Source organism: Notechis scutatus, chromosome 1 (genome assembly GCF_049901735.1).
Source record: "Notechis scutatus isolate UNSWTSFEM ecotype Mainland chromosome 1, rNotScu1.2, whole genome shotgun sequence".
Taxonomy (NCBI): Eukaryota; Metazoa; Chordata; class Lepidosauria; order Squamata; family Elapidae; genus Notechis; species Notechis scutatus.
Window position 1 is genome coordinate 339,741,648 of NC_142009.1, and position 17,742 is coordinate 339,759,389.

At 38.5% G+C, this 17,742-nt stretch overlaps 1 protein-coding gene across 4 annotated transcripts in view; it reads left to right on the forward strand.

Annotated features, from left to right (window-relative positions):
- The window catches only part of LOC113428273 (sterol O-acyltransferase 2-like), a 96,169-nt gene that overhangs the window by 6,731 nt on the left and 71,696 nt on the right, over positions 1 to 17,742 (forward strand). For 2 of the 4 annotated variants that reach the window (XM_087952816.1, XM_087952818.1), the window contains 5 exons: positions 3,743 to 4,025; positions 5,465 to 5,540; positions 8,835 to 8,916; positions 9,111 to 9,156; positions 15,153 to 15,282. In XM_087952816.1, coding sequence (XP_087808942.1) covers positions 3,743 to 4,025; positions 5,465 to 5,540; positions 8,835 to 8,916; positions 9,111 to 9,156; positions 15,153 to 15,282 — 617 coding nt within the window. The remainder of the gene's footprint in view (positions 1 to 3,742; positions 4,026 to 5,464; positions 5,541 to 8,834; positions 8,917 to 9,110; positions 9,157 to 15,152; positions 15,283 to 17,742) is intronic. The other 2 variants (XM_087952815.1, XM_087952817.1) reach the window with 1 other exon arrangement.

Below are 17,742 nucleotides of genomic sequence, written 5' to 3' on the forward strand. Positions count from 1 at the left end.
TATTAAGTCAGGCCACTAAGAAACGATATTCTCTCCATTGTTCAGGCACTCTTTTCAGGACTTGTTTCAATGTAATAATCTCTTTTCCTTTATAGGACATTGGTTCATCTCTAATTATTTTATAAATTATGTCCCTCACTTTTTTCACGCAAAGTGTACATGGACTTCTTTTGGCAGTCTATTTTGTCTGGCGTAATTTGTATATATTCGATAGACCTCATCCAACTCATTAATTATCTCTCTTTTATCTCTTTGGAGAACCTCTGCAACTATTTTGGCCATTATTACTGCCAAATCTTCTTTTGTCTCCACCACGTTCTGGAATTGCAGATAAAATGAGGCTCTGTCCATCTCCAACTGGATCAGTGAGTCTTCCACTTTCCTATTCCGTTCTTTCATTCTCTGGTCCACCATATCTAATTTTTGTTCTGTTTTTTTCTTGTCTTTCCTTAATCATTTGTAGTCTTTGATCATGTTTTTGTAATGCTTCCTGGATCAGGCCCACTTTCTCATCTAATTTCTGGGTATCATTTCTCACTTCTCTCTTCACTTCTTACATTTCTGTTTTCATTTCTCCGTGATTTTTAGTCATATTTTCCTGTAGCTTTGTCATCCTTTCCTGTATTGCTATTAAGGCAGTCTGCACAGTCTGCATGTTCATCGTGGGGTTTGGTTTATCTGTGGCAAACATTCCTTCTATTGATCTTTATGAGGCCAGGGATGCTATCACTGCAGTTGTCATTAAAGTCTGTTTCTTCCCAGCTTTCACTGTGGTGGTCATGATACTTGTCATTTCTTGTAATATTCTATATTGTTCTCCTAATATTTTCTCTATCTTCTCCCACACCACCATTCAATGATCCCCTAATTTCTGTCTCTATCTTTATTCTACAGTGTAGTCTACAATCTTATATCTTGTACTATATTTTAATTATTCCAGAAATTTCAAAAATTAGTTAAACCATGCAGTTTTACAGGTCAATCCCAATATCAGGAACCACACTTATATTAACAGTTAACAATTCTCACACTTATATTAATTCTTATATATTCTTATATATTTCTGTCTGTTAATTATAATATATTAACTTGTTGGATATTTAATTAGTTGATTACTTAGTTATTTAACTTATACAATCAATTTCCTAATTTATTCCACTCTGACTGTCAATATAATTATATAAAATTGCAGTTCTATATTCAACTAAACCTTAAATATCAATAATAATTTTCTAAAGTAGGAAAACAGTCAATATTATAAATAAATAGTTATCTATCTTTTTCTTAATATTCAATCAGTGAAAACAATTATATCCTTAATTTATACTACAAAAATGATCCCTAGTTCTATAAATATATATCCTTCTTTAAATTTTAATCAGTCTATAAGTATATGAACTTAAATATTTTTATCACAAAAAGTAAACCACTAGAAAGAGAAAGAGAAAGAAGAGAAAAAAGAAGAAAGAAAATCAACCAATATAATTTTCAATATATAGATAAATATAAGTACAGATGTTGTAGACAATCTCAACAATTAGTTTTAATTAAGGGTATTTTAAGATATTTTAAAAGTTCCAACCAAGTGTAAGTCTTACTGTGTTACTGAGAGCTGGGGGGGCTGAAAGAGTTAATTTCTACTTTCCACTTTCAAAATGCTGGAGCCCATCTTCAGGGAACTTCTCTCTCAACAGAATGAGAGAGTGATGCCACCCTAAGAGAATTTATAGCAGCAGTAGACTCTATATTTAACAGATCAGAGATACAAGAGCTAGAAAAACATGCCATTGGGCAAAAAGTATTGGCAGTGCTGATCACACACAAACCAAACAATATGCTCAGTCTATCGGAGCGACACACCTTGAAAGACTTGGAAAACAAACAAACAAACATTCTGGTGAGAGAAGTTCCCTGAAGATGGGTTCCTACACAATCCTGAAACCTGGAAAGTTAAACCTCTAGTCCTGGCAACTGACCCTGATTGAATCCTCCAACATTATCCTGGGATATGTATATTTGCCTTCATTCATGGGAAAACATGAAGCCAGTTTTGAGCCAGTCTCCATCTACTTATGAAAAATCTGGTTCTGCTATTATTGCAGCCTTTTGCCCATTCTGCTCATTGTAGTGTTTATCTGTTTTTAATGTTGTATGCTGCCATGAGCTGTTTTTTAATTGGGAAGCCTTACAAATGAAATAATTCCTCAAAGGAAAAGAAGGAGAAAGAAATGTCCATGATAGTCAAACCCTTGAAATAATCTGCAATTCTGTTGAAGCTGAAGCATTGTTAGAAATTCTGTTTTATTCTATAGAAATGGTAGCAGAGGATTATTATATAGCCATACAGATTGGTACAGTGGTTGGTTATGTAGCCATATAGATAGGGGTGGGATTCAAATTTCTTAACAACCAGTTATGTGGGTGTGGCCTAATTTGTGGATGTGGCTTGGTGGTCATGTGAGTGGATGGGAATGGCTTTCTGACGGCATGGTTTGGTGGTCATGTGAGTGGATGGGAATGGCTTGTATGTAAATATTATAAATATTTATGTAAATATTGAATTTTAGATTAAAAAAGAGCAACTTTTACCCAAAATCAGGCAAAGCAGGCAGGCAGATTGAGTTGCTCACAGAATCACAGATTCACTTAGAGATCTATCTATCTGCAATCGGCTACCTGAGTCTCCACTGAAAAGCTTCAGTCCTAAGGAAGGTTTGGCTCTGCTTTTAGATTAGCTAGAAAGCAAGAAATCCAAGGATTTTCTACTTTCTACCTAATCTAAATCTCCTGGCAGAGCAGAAGGTCAAAAAAAATAGCAACTTACCAAACCAGGCATGTTGGATGGCTCCCATGCCAGGTAAGGAGTGAGTGGGCAGGGAGGGGTGGAGCCAGCCAGTGGAACGATTTGCCAGTTTTATTGTTTGTGCAGCGTTTGCAGGAAATCATCAGCTGTGCCTCCTGGACAGCTGACAAGTGCTGCGCTTTGAAAATCCTCATTTCCTGCTTTTTCAACCTCAGCTGTGTCATGCAAAGCAGCTGAGGAGGGAAAAGCAAGGAATAAAGGACAGCCTAGACCCCGGGCAGGCAGGTGTGCCAAACATCGAACCGGTTCAGTGTCAGCTGCTCTTCACAGCTACAGGTTCTATAGAACAAAGCCGAACCGGTAGCATCCCACCCCTGCATAAGAGATCAAATAAAGTATACAGCGTATAGTCACAATGGGCCTTGCTGCTTAATGGTTTCAACTGTCACAACTGTTGCAGGAAACTCCCCTTAAAGCTCAGGAGGATGTACTAAAAAAGAATTAGACATTATTCTGAGAGGAATGTTGAATAATGTTCCTAATATGACAGACCCCTCAAAAACCTCGCAGTCTTCTATTTCTAATGCATTTAAATTCGAAGAGGAACCTGTTTGAGGGTCCAATATTTAAGGATGAGCAATAGTTGAAATTATGAAGGTTATGAAATAAAGATTATGAAACAAAACAAGATTATGAACGAAATGAGGGCGACTCATCATAATGTTTTCACTTGGAGGTGGGTTTTCCTTCATTCTAACTCTGTTCTGTCTATTTTGAAGAGTTAACAGGAACTTTCATGAGTTTACCTCCTCAAAATAGCAGAACCCATCCCCTTCATTTTTCAGCAATTATGCCACTGAATCTTGGGGATGCCCCAAAGAAAGTGCCTATTTAATTTGCAACATCCTTAGAGCTCTTTTTCTTCTTTGTCTTTCACAGTTTTGTTTTGGATTTCGAGCTCTTTATCATTGGCTTTCGACAGCTGCCCACAGCACTCTTTGCCTGGCTCTGCATGTTCCTCTACACCTTATTTTTGCCCTACCAGGCCCTGCAAATATGGTCAGGCTGCTTGAAGATGACCAGGTTCCCCAATCTCTGGACGGTCTCCTTGGTGGTGGTGCTGCTGCTCTGCCACGCTGCAGTGCTGGGCTTCTTCCCCGTCTATATTGTTGTCTATTGTAATTTGGGAATTGGCTCCCGAAAAATTGTCCTCTATGAGCAGGTATGGCACTTTGAGCAGGTATGGCAGGTATGGCACAAAGAAAGTGGGTACAGGGGAAAAGAGTTCTTAAACAGAAATGGGGGTTGCTAATGTTGAAGTTTGAAGTGAGGCTGGATTTGTGAAGGAATTCCAGTTGTCCCATGGCATCTCAGCGTAGAAAGTACAGATAGCAGCAAGCGCTAGGAAGCCCCCCTGTAGCATAAAAGTATACTTCCATACACAGGCCATTCATTTCCCATTGCACAGAGAAGACATACCAACCTCACTCCAGGTTTAAGGCACCTTTCTCCTATCTGGTGTCCTCTGAATGGTCTGGAAAAACCCCAAATACAGTCATTAAGGGTAGGCCAGGTTAAAGACATATATTTCAGTATACATTGCCCTGAACAAGATCTACAGTACGCTTAGCAGCCATCGTCATGTATATGTCATGTATAAATGTTTACCGTGGCACTTGCCATGGCCTCAATTATATGTTCTTCTTGCAAGCTGGAAGACAAGCAGATTTCATACAAGCAAGAGGTTGAGAAGAACGATCATCAGGCAGTATAACTGACAGTTAGCCAAATAAGTATGCAGGGTCACTTCTGTCTGAGAAGTCTAGATAGACAGTGTCTGGAGCACCATGGGATCTACCATAGGGAGCATTGGAAACTTCTTAGATCACCCATCCTGCTTAACTAATGAGTGTAATTACTTTCTTTTAATATCCACAAGGATGGTACCAAATGACATGCCCCTGGTGGAGACTGACTCTGAGGGAGAGGAGGAACAGCCAACAGGGAGTGGAAGTGTGGCTCTAGAGGTTGTGAAGGAGGCTGGGGAAGGGCAGAGGCAGGCTGAACAGTCAAAGGCAGACCCAGACCAATCCCCTATCCATCCTAGGGCACACAGGGAGGAGAGGATCAGGGAAAAATGTGGTCTACTCAGGAGGAGAGGGCCATGAGCCTCTTCATGGGTTGCAGGTGTGAGATCTGCATAAGAGTTTGGACCTGCATGCTAGTAAATGCTGAAAACAAAGAGTGGATTTTCCTGGATGTGGTTTATCTTGGTTGGCGTTCTTCCAACAGACTGTACCTGGTTATCTTCTTGACGTTTGTTATTAATTATCCTGGTCTGTCATGGAGCTTTCTTCAGTGCGGTTTGTTTTTGCTTTTTGGTTCGTTATCTGCTCTTTGATTTTGAACTGTATTTCTTTCATTTGGAATGTTATTTTGAAAATAGTTTAATCTTCAACTGTGAACAATTGAACAGTGAAGCCAAGTTGAAGGCATTAAAGGACCTTTATTTATGTTTTTGTTATATTTGTGGTACACTCCAGGTCATCACACCAAAGGCCAGGTAGGTGGCATAGCAGAATACTGAAGTCCTCTGCAAGAATATCTATAACATCACTCAACCTCACAATGTTTCCTTGCTCATTTCCCTCTCTGGCATAGATTCGGTTCCTGATGAAAAGCTATTCATTTCTGAGAGAATCGATGCCTCCTCTTCTCCATGCCAGGGACCAAGTTGGTGAGTTTGACTTGGAGGAACTTAATGGTGATTACAATGGCTGTAAGTCGCCCACATAGTCTCCAAACTGATTTTCCACCAGCATCCTAGTTGTAGCATAAGGTAGTAATCCAACCACTGGCATGCTAATTACTATTACACCAGTGGTGGTATTCAGCCGGTTCGCAATGGATCGGGTGAACCGGTAGCAAGAATTTGGAGTGGGTCGCCGAACCGGTAGTAAGTTCTGGCTGGCCATGCCCCTCACCCGGTTGCCCTCCCACCCGATGCTCGCTCACCCTGCCTGCCTGCCTGACATTCGCCTAAGGTATTTCTTTCTTTTTTTTCCCTCCCGATAATCAGCTGTAGATAAGATCAGCTGTGCCAGGATTCCCTTGCTGAGGCCCAGGAAGGCAAAAAATGGAGGGAGGAGCTCAGCCCCCCCCCCTCCATTCTTTTCCTTCCAGAGCCCCAGAGGAGTCTTAGGGGAGAAAAAACGCCCCCCCAGAGGCTTCTCTGTGGCTAAGAAGTTCCCAAAATCGGGTGGGGGCTGCAAGAAAAAAGCCACACCCACCAGTCACATGGCCACGCCCACCAAGCCATGCCCACAGAACTGGTAGTAAAAGTTTTTGAATCCCACCACTGTATTACACACTTTCTCAACCTATGGAACTATTGGATTAGACTTTCCATTTGCCTGTTAGTGATTGCGTAGATGTTGTAAGTAGAATTTAAGTATAGCAAAATACTAAGAAAAGGGATATGGATGCAAAGCAAAGGAAACCTCTTGCCTGGGTCAAGTACATTTCAGCAAATCCTTCACCAAATCACAAAGCAGATTACCCATATCAATAAGGAAACTTCAATCCAAAAAGAGATCACTCTGGTGGAAAAACAAATCTGGTCACGTTGCCAATTTCAAAAACCGATACAAAAATCTATGCCACCAGATAAAGACCGAATGCACCAATTATCACATTAAACAAGAGGAAAACCTTCTAAGCACCAATTCCACCCGCGCTTTTTACAATTTTGTAAACAACAAACTAAAAGACTCAAGGTCCATCCCTCCCTTGATAGGACCTGATGGTAAAGACTGCAACGACGACACCATTAAAGCCAACATCTTTAACACATTCTTCGGCTCAGTATTTGTAAACAGCAATGGATCATGCCCAATATTTCCTAGCCGTACCACAGATAACAACAATGATCTAATACATATTGATTTCACAGAAGACAATGTTGAAAAAGCAATACGCAACCTCAAACCATCTCTATCTATTGGACCGGATGGAATATGTGCCTACTTCTTAAGAAAGCTATCCACTGCCATAGCCAAACCTCTAAGCATAATCTTTGAAAAATCTTTCAGAACCAGCTCCTTGCCTAACCTATGGTCACAAGCCACAGTCATCCCCATCTTCAAAAAGGGAGACCCAAGCCTAGTTGAAAACTACAGGCCAATCTCCTTATGCTGCGTCACCTGTAAAGTCATGGAATCAATTATTAACCAATCCATCATCCTTCACTTAGAGACAAATAACCTACTCTCCAATAAACAATTTGGTTTCAGGAAAAAACTATCCTGTAATCTGCAACTCTTACACTGCAAAACATATGGACGACACAACTCGACCAGGGCAAAACAATAGACGCAATCTACATAGACTTCTGTAAAGCCTTTGATTCAGTGGTACACGACAAACTACTCCTAAAAATAAAATCCTATGGTATCTCTGGACAACTGAATAACTGGATAGAAGCATTCCTGTCAAACAGACAACAAATGGTCAAAATCGGGAGCGTCCTATCAAATCCAGTACCTGTCAATAGTGGTGTTCCCCAAGGCAGTGTTCTAGGACCAACTCTCTTCATACTCTACATAAACGACCTCTGTGATCATATTAAGAGCAATTGCGTTCTCTTCGCTGATGATGTAAAGCTGTTCAATACCACAGACAATACTGCTACCCTACAAAAAGATCTTGACTATGTATCCGAATGGTCAAACAAATGGCAACTTCAAATCTCAACAAATAAATGCTCTGTCTTACATATTGGCAAAAAAATCAGAAAATAAAATACAAGCTGAATAGTCAAGATCTTGTTGATGACCCAAGCTCTGTAAAGGACCTTGGAATACTCACCTCTAATGATCTAAGTGCTAGAGCACACTGCAACTACATAGCCAAAAAGGCATTAAGAGTTGTTAACCTAATCCTACGTAGCTTTTTCTCTGGTAATATCACACTACTAACCAGAGCATACAAAACATTTGCTAGACCAATACTCGAATACAGTTCATCAGTCTGGAACCCACACTACGTATCTGATATTAGCACAATTGAGAAAGTCCAGAAATATTTCACAAGAAGAGTTCTCCACTCCTCTACTCGCTGTAGAATACCTTATGCCACCAGACTTGAAATTCTAGAACTAGAAAACCTTGAATTACGCCGTCTTCGGTCTGACTTAAGCATGGTATACAAAATCATACATTGCAATGTCCTACCTGTCAATGAATACTTCAGCTTCAACCATAACAACACAAGAGCACACAATAGATACAAACTCAAAGTAAACCACACCAAACTTGATTGCAGGAAATACGACTTCAGCAATAGAGTGGTCAATGTCTGGAATACTCTACCCGACTCTGTAGTTTCTTCCCCAAACCCCAAAAACTTTAACCTTAGACTGTCTACTATTGACCTCACCCCTTTCCTAAGAGGTCTGTAGGGGGCGTGCATAAGCGCACCAACGTGCCTACCGTCCCTGTCCTATTGTTTCTCTTATTCTTTTATTTTTCTTATATGTAACCATTTCATGTATTCACAACTATGTATACATTTATACTTATTATCTTGTAAACAATTGGCAAATCAAATAAATAAATAAATAAATAAATAAATTTCTCCTTGTGGTTACAATGCAGTATTGCAGGCTAATTGTGCCAAATATTAGAAGTTCGCTTCTCACTGGCTCAAAATTGACTCAGCTTTCCATCCTGCTGAGGTCGGTAAAATGAGGACCCAGATTGTTGGGGACAATATGCTGACTCTGTAAACCGTTTAGAGGGGGCTGTAAAGCATTATGAAGTGGTATATAAGTCTAAGTACTGTTGCTACTGCTATCATTACATACACATGAAGCTCTGTGTTTTTCCTGCTGAAATGGTATGCAGAGAGAATATGCCTACGCTTGAGCATCATGTGTGTCCAGGGCAACTATTTCTTCAGCATACAAACTGATGTTTCTCTACTTGACCCTATGTACCTTCAACCATTCCTTTGCTTTTTTCCCCCATTCCAGGGAAGATAAGCCCTCCTGAATTCTCAACCTACTTATATTTTCTCTTCTGCCCTACTTTGATCTACAGAAAGAGCTATCCAAGGTAACTGCTTGCATATTGTCCTTGTCTTTTGGGGCTCCCTGGTTTCTCAGCTCTATGAGAAAAAGAATGGGCGAAATGGGCTTCAGGAGCTACGACCCATGAGCCCCAGAACGATGTAGTAACCATTGTATTTCCCCAGAAAAGAGAACTGCTCTCATCCTATCTCAACCTTATCCCTACTTCTTTCCTTATAGAGATCCATACATCCGCTGGAGTTACGTCATCCAAAAACTGGTTGAGGTGAGAGAAACACATTAAGTTTCCATTGGCTGGTTGGTTTTATCAGGCCTCTCTGGATTAGAAATGGGCTTGGGACTGTTGGATTTTCCCACAAGACTTAGATGGACTGGAATCCTAAGGTGTCTTAGCTGGCCAAGGTAGTAAATAGCAATAATTATTTAAGTAGCCCTGAGTGACCAAAGGCCACCATTTAAGTTTCCTAGAGTTCTCTAGCCTTGAGTGAATGAGATATAACATTTGTCCTGAGTCATCTTTGATACAAAATAGGTCACTTCCCTAAGAAATGTTCAATTTAAAACTTTAGATACAAGTACATAGTGTTGAGGTAATTCCCCTTTAAGAGAATGAGCGCATACAGGGAGACGTATTTGAGAGTAGTGTTTGAATAATACACACACAGTACACAGATACACTGCACAGTAAATGTAGGTTTTTACTTCCAGAAAGTTTAAGCAAAGTTCAAAATAAGCAGTCCAAAGTCATTCACAGGTAAGATCAGTCAGTTTTCAGTCCAGGGATAATCCAAATAACAAACCCAGTGTCAAAAACAGTTCAGTATCAGACTTACATCAAATCCAAGAATAACAGTCAATACAGGAACGGCAATATTCTCCAACAGAAGGAAACAGAGACTCACTGAGACTTCTTCTGAAACTAAGACTAAGACAACCCAGGTTTCTGGCTCCATCTTATGGCCGTTTGAGAAACCACACCCAATTATACTTTTGCATTTTCTTAAAGATACAGTATTAAAACGTCTATCCTGGTTTATATATTTCCAACCCAAATAGCTGTTAGGTAACTTATATTCCTAACATTCTCCCTTTTGGGGTAGGACAATATATACAACCTTACATTCTAAGTCCATAATCCTCGCAGCAAGCCTTATGCTTTATAGAGCCTTGGGTCTTTGTAAAATGATCTGCTATATTGTTTTCTGACATACAGTATTCTAGCTTAATCATCTTACTTTGCCCACATTGTCTCACATTTAAATATCTTAAATCTGTGTGTTTCATTCTTGTTTTAACAGCAATATTTGAAGCCATCTGTATTGCTGATTGGTTATCTTCATAAACAACAATAGAATCTGTTACATCAATTCCAATGTCAATTAGTAATTGCTTATACAAAACTAAATCTGTACATAGTAAAGACAAGCATGAGAATTCAGCCTCCATTGTTGACAAACTTAGATATTTCTGTCGAATAGACCTCCATCCAATCAATGCCTTTCCCAATAATACTACAGTACCCAATGTAGATTTTCATGTATTTATGTCTGTAGCAAAACTTGCATCAGCATATGCAGTTAAACTCAGTTCATCTTTAGGCTCCAAATAGAATGCATAGTGCATTGTTTGTTTCAGATAGCTTAACACAGGGGTCCCCAACCACCGGTCCGCAGAACAAGTCTTACCGGGCCGCTGGTTGCTGGGCGCCGCCATCTTTTTTTGGTAAAAAAGTGCTTCCGGTGAGCTTTTCCGGGTGAAAGCTCACCGGAAGCACTTTTCATCAAAAGATGGCGGCGTAGCCTGCCGGTGAGCTTTTCCGGCAGAAAGCCATGGCTTTCTACCCGAAAAGCTCACCGAAGCGCTATGCCGCCATCTTTTGATGAAAAGTGCTTCGGTGAGGTCACCGGAAGCACTTTTTCGTCAAAAAGATGGCGCCCAGTTGATGCCGGTACCAGGCCGCGGCGCCCAGCTGATGCCGGTACCGGGCCGCGGCATCAAAAAGGTTGGGGATCACTGGCTTAACACACGTTTAGCAGCTTGCCAGTGCCTTTCAGTTGGCTCAGTGTTAAATCTCGCTAATTGATTAACACTGTATGCAATATCTGGTCTTGACCAATTACTGAGATAAGATAAACTACCAATCAAAGACTGATAAATGTTCTTATCAAAAATAGGACTTTGAACATCACTATGGCTAAACTCCTGGCTCATTGGTGTTTTAGCCGGCTTACAAAGTTCCATTTTAAAACTTTTTAGTAATTGGTTAATTTTATCTGCTTGTGAGATCTTGTATCCTCCCCTAGTTCTATCTATCTTTAAACCAAGATATTGTTTGATTTCTCCTGTTTTATCTTAAATTTCCTCTCTAACAGTGAGATTATTTTAGTAGCTTCTTGTTCAGTTTTGGTGATTAATGCTATGTCATCAGTAAATAATAGCAATAATGAAATTACACCATTACTTTCTCTTTTGAACAAACATGGATCAGCCATGCCAGCCACAAAACCTATCTTAGTTAATTCTTTAACTATACATTGGTTCCACTCATATCCTGATTGCTTTAAGCCATAAAGACTCTTTTTCAATCTCCAGCAATCATTATTATCAGTATTATCATTTTTGAGACCTAAAGGTTTCTTTAAATATATAGTGTACTGCAACGGTGCATGCAGATATGCCGTCTCTACATCCAAATGATTTATAATATATTTCTCTTTAGCTGCCCACACTAATGCCGCCCTTAATGTAGTAGCCTTCAGACTTTCATAGTCATTTGCAGTCTGATTGAACCCTTGTGCTACTAACCTGGCTTTATGGGTAACAGTCCCATCTACACCTGTCTTAAGCTTATATATCCATTTACATCCTATGGCATGTTTACCTGGTGGTAACTTAACATTTTCGTATACCTCCAGTCTTTTTAATGATTCCAGTTCCTTATCCATTGCTTTTCTGCCAAGCAGCCTGATCCTTAGCAGGATACAGTTTTATTTCACTATAATTACTTGGAACTGTATTCACTTGGCATACAACACTAGCCTGATATCTATCAGGTGGTCATGTTACTCGGGTTGAACATCTTAGTAATACAGGGCTTACTGGTGGACTTTCCTGTGCCACCTGCTCCTGTTCTTCTACTTCTTCCTGTGCCTGTTCTCCTACTTCTTCCTGTTCTTCCTCTTTAATGGCTATTAGTGGTTTACTGATTTTATCTTTAGGGACTATTTGGGTGTCAATAATAACATCATTGCTGGATTCCTGTTCCAGTTTATCCCACCCAATGTGCTCGAGAAATTTTGCACTAGCACTACAATAAACATGAGCTGTTCCTTGATCCCAGAATCTAAACGATCTATGGTTGGCCTCATAATCCACAAAAAATAACTTCTTAGCTCTATGTTGCCCTTTTAGTCTTACTTGTAAGGGAATATGCACCCATGCTGGAGCTCCAAATGTGTGTAGGTAATTTAAATTTGGTTTTCTGCCATGCCAACAAGCGAATGGCAATTCTCCAGTTGTTGTGTTAACTACATTGTTTAATCATGTTTAAAACATGATTGCTACACATTATGGCCTCACCCCACAGTGTTTCAGGCAAACCTGAATCAGATAACATAGTGCAAGCCATGGCTTGTAATGTTTGCCCTCTTCGTTCTACAAACGAGTTATGTTGTGGTCTGTAAGGTGCAGAATGTTTATGCTCAACACCAGCCAATTTCAACATAGTTTGGAATCTTTTGTTAACAAACTCAGTCCCGTTATCAGTAACTAAAGTAATTACTTTACTTTTTATTTTTCTCTCTGCAAACCTAAGCCAGTTAAAGAAATGTTGGAATGTTTCTGTTTTGTTTTTCATAAGATAGCAGAAACAGTATCATGAGTAATGGTCCATTATACTCAAAATATAGCAGGCACCTCCTAAACTTGGTTTCTTAAGACCAATTATGTCAGCCAAAACAAACTCTAAAGGTTCTTTGGTCTTAAACCCATTTAGTCTGTTTGCTGGAGTAACCTTACTCTTCTATTGGCTACAAGCATTACAGTTTAAATACTTGCTACAGGGTTTCAATTTTACCCCCTCTGACAATTCAACAGTTTGTTTGAGCATTTTGAAATTGACGTGCCCTAGATATCTATGTAGTAAATGTATACATTCATCATGTGGCTTAACATTGTTATAAACTGAGTTAGCCATCTTCAATTGGTCATCATGTATTACATATAAATCATTCTCTAAATTAGCAGTACCACTTTTACCCTCTTTCTCTATTATACAGTTATCTCCCCTAAAGGTTACTACATAACCAATATTAACTAAAGCCCTTACTGATAACAAATTAAATTTCAGTTTAGGTACATGTAACATAATTAAATGTTCGTTTATACAAGAACAATATGCAGTACCTTCACCTGATGCGTTAATCTTCCATCCATTTGCCAATGATATATGTTGTGGACATCTTTACAAACCTTTCCTTATTTTTAGTAATGCATTGCGATGCTCCACTATCAACAACCCATAAATCATGGTTTACAGTTGAATTGCTAGACATAGCTAAACTAATATTCTTCATGGCCTTCTGGTATTTACCAGTATTCTGTTGTTTTCCCTTCTTACAGAATCTAACTATATGTCCTCTAGCCCCACAAGAAAAACATTTCCTAACAGTATAGGCAGTTGAAGACAAATTCTCTTCTTGTGGTTGTTCCTTCCTCAGTTGGTCCCTATCCAGCCATCTTCTTGCTTCTTCTAACAATCTTCCAGTTATGTCAGTCAATGTCAGTTCATCTCTGGTCAGGACTTCCAGTGAAGGCACATAATCATCATAACTTTCATCCAACAAGGAAAGAATGATGTAAACTTGATGCAGCTCTGAAAATATCAGTTCCTTTTCATGTAGCTCTTGAAAAGTTCTTTTCATGACATTTAAATGAGCTAACATATCTCCATCTTTCAGAAGACGTGCTCTGAACACTTTACGTGTAAGATATATGTGTGCACCTACACTGTCATGAACATAAATCCTCTTCAAATTCTCCCAACACCTAGCAGCAGACTCTTCTCTACGAATATGGACTAGCTGCTGGTCACTCAGTGTTAGTCCAATTATACAAAGAGCTTGTTCGTTGTTCTGTTTAAAGTCAGCAAGCTTCTTGGCATCATCCTCATTATTTGGATCCCAAGCATTTACATCCGGTGGGCCTTGAACTACATTCCATAAACCTTCTTTACGCAAAAGTAGACTGCACTTCATAGACCAGGAAACATAGTTTGTTCCATCCAACCGGGTTATCAGTGATAGACTTGTTGAAGTGACTTGTGCCATCTTTACCAGGATAGTAACCCACAATTAAACAGTAAACAGCTGTCTGTGTACAGTACTGTGTATTCACACTAACTCTCAGTTATCTGGGCCTGGTATGGCCTGGGCCCATAACCAGTGTTGAGGTAATTCCCCATTAGGAGAATGAGTGCATACAGGGAGACGTATTTGAGAGAAGTGTTTGAATAATACACACACAGCACATAGATACACTGTACAGTAAATGTCGGTTTTTATTTCCAGAAACGTTTAAGCAAAGTTCAAAATAAGCAGTCCAAAGTCATTCATAGGTAAGGCAGTCACTGTTCAGTCCAGGGATAATCCAAATAACAAAGTCCAGTGTCAAAAATAGTTCAGTATCAGACTTACATCAAATCCAAGAACAACAGTCAATACAGGAATGGCAATATTCTCCAACAGAAGGAAACAGAGACTCACTGAGACTTCTTCTGAAACTAAGACTAAGACAACCCAGGTTTCTGGCTCCATCTTATGGCCGTTTGAGAAACCACACTCAATTACACTTTTGCATTTTCTTAAAGATACAGTATTAAAATGTCTATCCTGGTTTATATATTTCCAACCCAAATAGCTGTTAGGTGACTTATATTCCTAACACATATTTTCAAATATATCCCATAGGAAAACAAAAGGAAAAAGGGGTTTGAAAGAGAGCAGAGTTGATGGAAGTGAGTAGTGCAGAAATCTGTGACAGATTGACTAAAACTAAACTGAAGAAGGGCTGGTGTTGGAGGACAGCATTTGGGCATTGTACTGTAGGATATTAAAATGGCAGCCAAATCCAGCTTCTGAGATCGTAGACCAGAAGAAGGTTTTTCTTAGTCATAGCCGAGAGGTGGCAACTGGTATGCCTTGTCCGAACACTGAGATGCCAATAGATCACTAAGGTCACGTTTTTTTTCTCTCTGTCCCACAGTTCCTGGCGTGTATATACTTTGTGAATTTCGTTATGAAATACTATTTCATCCCTAACTTCAGCAACATGCATAAACAACCCTTCACCATCAAAATCCAGCTGCTCTCCATCTTTGATTCAGTAATTCCCGGTATGTGGAAACAATTATGATTTCATTCCTGTAATGGGATTAAGTGGTAATGCTATGGAACTGGGGTGTTGACCTCACCCAGTAGAAGAAACAGGAGAGCCTCAAACACAATCAGGCTGATTTAGCACATTTTAGAGAAAGTGAAGAGAGACATACTACAGGTAGTTCTCAAGATACAACCATTTGAAGTTAAAGAAGCACTGAAAAAAGTGACTTATAACCATTTTTCCCATGTATGATCAGTACAGCATTCCCATGGTCACATGATCAAAGTACATGCCATAAATACTAGCATGTATTTATGATAGTTACAGTTTCCCGGTTCATGTGATCATTTTTTCAAATCTTCTGACCACCAAAATCAATGGGGTTAAATAATAAAATAAAAACTGGCTGGAAAAGTTGTAAAATGGGGAAGGGGGAATCATTTAACAACTGTCTCCCTGAGCAACAGAAATTCTGGGCTCAATTGTGGTCATACATCCAAGACTATCTCTACCAGCTAGCTGGTACATAACCATCCAGAGTCATTTTAACAAGATGGGCAGCATATAAATTTAACCAATAGTTACCTCATCCCACAACCCAAGATATACATGATTTTGGCCTATATATAACTGAAAATCATGATGTAGGTCTGCGAAATAGATCAAGTCAAGCAAAGAAGTCTTTCTGAATTCATTGTTGTTGTTTTTTGAAACAAATTTTATTAATTTTAAAGACAAACAAAACATCATTAAACATTAAACACATAAAACCTCTTTCCATTGTAAATTTTTACAAGGCAGATAAAACATTGCTTTATACAACATAATTCTAGTATATCCCATTTCCACTTAAATATCTTTTAGCAAATTTCTCATTGTTTCTCTTTACTCTTATTGAATTACATTTCTTTACTATATTTATCCATTTTATCATCATCATATTCATATTTCCCTCTGTCTTGTTTACAGTTATTCTCCTCTAGCTTTCCTCCAGAGTTTTATTAAATCTCAAACAAATATAGACACACAAAACACAAAAACATAAAACTTCTTTTTTGAAAGTTGCCTCTCTTTATATGGACTTCAATTAAATTTATGCTCATCTTATATAGCCTTACCTATCTTATTTACCATTCTATATCTTCATTATAACTTCTGCCCGCTTTCCACTCTTCTTAATTCTATTTTATTTATTTCATCTTAATTTAAATCATTATATTTGTATCTTTTGTCCATTCATTTCCAATTATCCATTTATCTCATTCCCTATAGTAAAAGAAAAAAAAATATTTCTCCTGAAATCACTAATCGAAGTATGATGCCTTTCCATCGCACCCCTAAATTAACATTTATGGTAACACCCAGTTCCCCATCTGATTCTGCTTAGTACATTCTACCTGCTAATTTTAAAAAGAAAAGAAAATAGTAAATCTATAAAATAGTTAAATACATAATTAATCATTAAATCCTATAACATTCCAATTATCTATTTCAGAGACAAATGCTGCAATAATAAGTTTATACTAACATCCACACAATAGTCAATTCAACTCTATACTTAAACATTCCTTTTAATCTTTTATTACATCTTAAAATCTATCATTATTAAACCTTTAATATTTTAGTCTTTACTTAAATCTTATAAAATTCTAATTTTCTATTTCTAATACAAATACTACAATACTATCTTATGTACCTTGCAGAATCCTTTTTTTTAAAAAAGTTATACATTACCCTTCATCCCTAAAAAAAAATTTCTTTTTCCCTTTGTGGCTTTTCCCCCCCTTTTCCCCTCCTTTCTTATCCCACCCAGTCTTTTTACCCCCCACCCCTTCTTCTAACCTCCTCCTTTTTAGCTTCCCCTCTCTGTTGCATTTCTCTTTTCTTTTGTTTTCTAACATTGTATTGATTTTGCATCTTATTTTTCTCTTTCTTAGATGTTTTTTTAGGTCTTAAGTCCTTTTTCATTCTTCTCTTTCTCCTTCCTTTCTTAATCAGCTTTTTGGATTCGTTAAAGATGGCTTCTTCTTCTTCTTCTTCTTCTTCTTCTTCTTCTTCTTCTTCTTCTTCTTCTTCTTCTTCTTCTTCTTCTTCTTCTTCTTCCTCCTCCTCCTCCTCCTCCTCCTCCTCCTCCTCCTCCTCCCTCAATTGTTGTATTTGCTGATAAGTAGCCAGCGCCATTTCTAAACGGCGAAAAATTTCTCTCCAATGGTCCTTGCCTTTCTTCATTTTTCCATATTCCGCTCTTCAACAAATAAAGCCATTTTCCCCCCTCTTCTTCTTCTTAAGACAATCAAAATATTTCAAAGCTTAGAACAATTCCCCAAAATCCCAAAGTCATCAAGCAGTCCAAACAGAGCACAAAGTTCTTTCCTTCACACTTTTTCTTCCTGGGGTAATATCAATTAGAAAGGAGAAAAAAGAAAAAAAGCCCAATCTGTATTTTAAAGTCTTATTGCAATTAACTTCCAGT